The sequence below is a fragment of the Diaphorina citri genome, unplaced genomic scaffold, assembly GCF_000475195.1.
Source record: "Diaphorina citri unplaced genomic scaffold, Diaci psyllid genome assembly version 1.1 scaffold720, whole genome shotgun sequence".
NCBI classification, from domain to species: Eukaryota; Metazoa; Arthropoda; class Insecta; order Hemiptera; family Psyllidae; genus Diaphorina; species Diaphorina citri.
Genome location: NW_007378153.1, coordinates 87,594 through 91,500, shown reverse-complemented (window position 1 = coordinate 91,500; position 3,907 = coordinate 87,594). Strand labels below are relative to the sequence as shown.

Below are 3,907 nucleotides of genomic sequence, written 5' to 3'. Positions count from 1 at the left end.
GTTTATTGTTAAGCAGAGTCAAATGTTATGGAAACTACCCGTCCAAAAAGTAGTATTGTGCCAAGTGTAACGACCCTTTTCACCGGACTACTCAGTAACGGAGTCAAACCCCAATTCCTCAGAGTTATAGGAGTTGAAGAGTGAGTTAAATATTTAGGAGCTAAGTATCTAGTTGACTGAGTAGTCCACGGAAAAGAATAGTTCTTTTTTAATAACTCACTGACTCACTCACTATATTAAGCGTGTTTTTCTTGTGGAATCATAAGCTCATAAAATACCAGCCTAGTTAGCTTGGGTGCATCTGTCATGAAAGCGCTAGGTTGCTGTTTCGATTCCCGCCTGGGACATATTTTATTCAAAACATAAAGTTCGTTCTCGACTTCTCGGAACAACTGGCTTTCTCCTATCCTGTCTCCTCCCTCTCTTCTCTTTCGGGACGATAAGACCTTAGCAGTCCGTAATACGGATAACTCATTACAATTCACAGTTAGAAGTGTTCTGATTTCAAAAGAAAAATACGTTTATTGTTAAGCAGAGTCAAATGTTATGGAAACTACCCTTTTCACCGGACTACTCAGTAACGGAGTCAAATCCCAACTCCTTAGAGTTATAGGAGTTGAAGAGTGAGTCACATATTTAGGAGCTAAGTATCTAGTTGACTGAGTAGTCCACGGAAAAGAGTAGTTCTTTTTTAATAACTCACTGACTCGCTCACTATTTACCTACACATCCCTATACTGATGGAGGCATGGAGGGACGCTCAGTTTACCTAAAGATCCATCAGCGTTACACCCTGTAACTTTTCCTACACACACTATTAACACATAGGACTAGTATTATGTATCTCATAATACCTTGTAATAACTTTAACATTATGGCTTTATTATTTTATATTTAATGTTCACATAAAAAGTAATAAGAATGAAAGAAAACAGCCATAAGAATTACTTTCATGCACAAGCTAGAGCCCGATAATTGCATGTAGAAACTCTAGAATGAGTTTTGAGCTACAAAAGTTACCGAGTTTTGGGTAAAAAATAACTTGAGATTGGTTATACCCATGCAGCTCCTTTTTGGTACATATAGGTAAAACAGGTTTACTCCAAACTACTTCAATACTAGGTATTCAATGGGAGGAACTAATCTTAGTTTGTACTATTTACTTTTATCTAGATGTAGTTACAACTTACAAATATAGGGATTTAAAATTAAAAGCAATGTTTGGGTGCAGGATATCTACAGTACTATCTAGGATAGTTAACATTTCGTCAAAATGTTTCGTCATTCTTCCTGTCTTAACCAAATTCTAATCAGTCTAATGTCTAAACTATAGCTCCTGTGTATTTGACAAAACTGATGTCCTGACTGCCTTTAACATTGGCGAAGTAATAGCTGTTGTATTCTCCCTCATGGTTCTGGCCCGATATCAAGCAGCAACTCTCGTAGGCCTCTTTCTTGCTCTTGTCGTGGCATTGGCCTATACACTTGGCCTGGAAGGTGGCGCCACAGTTCTTGTTGATCTCAGTCAGCAGAGCTCCGCCACATTTGTCAGGACATACTGATCCACTTGTGCTGAATTTGTTGTTGGCAATATAACCGACAGCTTTGAGCTGATCACTCACCATTTTGATACCGCAGTACTCGCTGACTGAAAACGGAAGTATAATTATGTAGGTATTGCACTTAATTTTAATGTCAGTCAGTGTAAATCGAAATATTGATTTGCAAAATGTCAAATTGCTGCTACTCCAATGGATCGATTAGCACATTATTAATTTATGATATCATTCGAAAACTTATTGATTATCATTATTTTCAACAGAATCTGTTCTCGTACGTACCCCATATTTATTGCTAAAATTGATGAAAGAAAGGAAACTTGGCTCACCTGTATTGGATGCAATGCTGATTACAACTAGACAGATGGTCAAAACTAACACTTGTTTATCCATGATTTGTGATCTATAAAATCAATGTAGGTGTTTGTAAATAAATAGTTAAAATGAAAACTGAAGATATAACTAATAATAATGTATCCCAAATTGATTTAAAATTTTAAATTGGATGATTGAAAATACAGCTTACTTGATGTCACACTAAATACTAGATATTGCGCTACAAATAGCTTTACGTTAGCGCCACAACAATCCAAATTATGATTCTTGAATGTGACGTCTATTTCGTGACAATAACAATATGTTCTCATTATTGACACAGTTGCAGGTGAATTTGGGACTTCTTATTTGTCAAAATAAATCATCGAAGCTACGCACAGGGCCGTGCGTCAGGCCAAGTTAGGAACAGTGCGTGAGTCAACGCAGTTTTCTTTCGTAGGTGGACACAGTGACGCATTAAGCCGCGTACCTATCGCCCAGCCGTACCTATCCCCTACCCATCACAAACATATCGAAAATGAAATTTCAAAATTCCGACCTATGCCCTTCTTTCAGAGCACCTTTCATGTTTATGAATTTCAGAAGGTTCAGGAGCTTTCTCTCTATCATTGACAATAAGATAAATGTAAGGTATCCAAAAAAATTAGAAGACTAGAATTATAAAATTTAGAAGACTAAAATAATGTAGGTATACCTACTAATGATAATCAGTGATGAGTTTATTGACACTGTTTCAATACAATATCTAGTCCATCTAGTTCACTACGCATTTGAACATTGGGTCAGGGTATTTTAATTTTAGTTAATATTTAAATTTATTGTAATAAATTAGGACTATTAGGAGATAAGTAAAATCTAAAGTTATAAGCTTGTGTTTGAAACGAGTATTGATAAAATGTTTTTGAAGAGTGAAGAATTGCATGACTATCGAACTCTAATTCTCTTCTATACATTTCGTGGACCAGCGTATAACTAATCAAAATCGTATAATGCATAGAGCCATAGATATAATTATGTACTTAATCAGTAAAAACAATATTAGTCAGAATAATTTTTATTGATGCTAAGATTGCTAAGTATTGATGGGAACAATATTAAATCATTGCCCGCGTAATCCCTGCGATGAAAGCCTGCATTAGGGTGTACTAGCAGCACTGCCTCCAAAGCTGATCAACTTAATGCCATCCGTATCATCAGCAAAAGTGTAGACGTTGAAGTCCCCCTCAAAGTTCTTGCCCAGAACGACACAGCAGCCGTTGAATGATTTCCTCTCTTCATTTTCGTCAACAGTTGGCAGAGACATTTCACACGTGTCCTGACAGTGAGCAGTGAAGTTTGCCTGGCAAAGTGTGTTGATTTCTGTGAGAAGGTCCTTGTCGCATTTTTCCGGACATGCGGGTCCTTCGGTTGTGCATTTGGTTTTCACTTTGTCTTTAATCTGTCCTCCCAGTGTCAGGCCGCCTTCAGCAAACACTAGGCCACATTTGGGTTCCGCTGAAAGGAAAAAATTACATAGATATGTGGTCAAAAGGTCTCTTTATTGAAAAGATGTTGACATTGTGAAATTATTACGTAACCTATCCAGTAGCTATGATACCCATAGGTAAGTTGTAGGATTTGTATAAGTCTATTTCTTTAATCCATATTCATTATATTTTCTCACTCCTCCTTTGCCTCTGTTATTTTCAAAACATGAGAAAACATTACAAAGGAACTCCTGTTCTTTCAACATTACCCGGTAAGTAAGGAGGTAAAACTTTCTTTATCTTACCAGATGATGCAGAGAAGTAGGTACCCACGTCAAGGTATAACGAAACTAACTACACCTTTCTAGACGTGAAAGGTCACTCACTTTTCTGTGAATACATCTATGGAACTGGCTACAACTTACCTATGATTTTTTGTAGGTTACATAATTATTTCAGAATTCAACTCACTGTTTGACCGAAATCAAAATCGATCACAAGAGATTGCGATGATAGAATCGTCATCTGAAACGGAATCAAGATCTG

At 36.8% G+C, this 3,907-nt stretch overlaps 1 protein-coding gene across 1 annotated transcript; it reads right to left on the bottom strand.

Annotated features, from left to right (window-relative positions):
- Positions 1-1,322: 1,322 nt before the first annotated feature.
- Positions 1,323-1,952, bottom strand: LOC113468383. The gene is made up of 2 exons (XM_026825238.1): positions 1,889-1,952; positions 1,323-1,648 (listed from the first exon to the last, which is right to left on the bottom strand). Exons 1-2 carry the CDS (start codon positions 1,950-1,952, stop codon positions 1,323-1,325), a joined length of 390 nt encoding a protein of 129 aa, XP_026681039.1.
- Between the last annotated feature and the right edge of the window lie 1,955 nt (positions 1,953-3,907).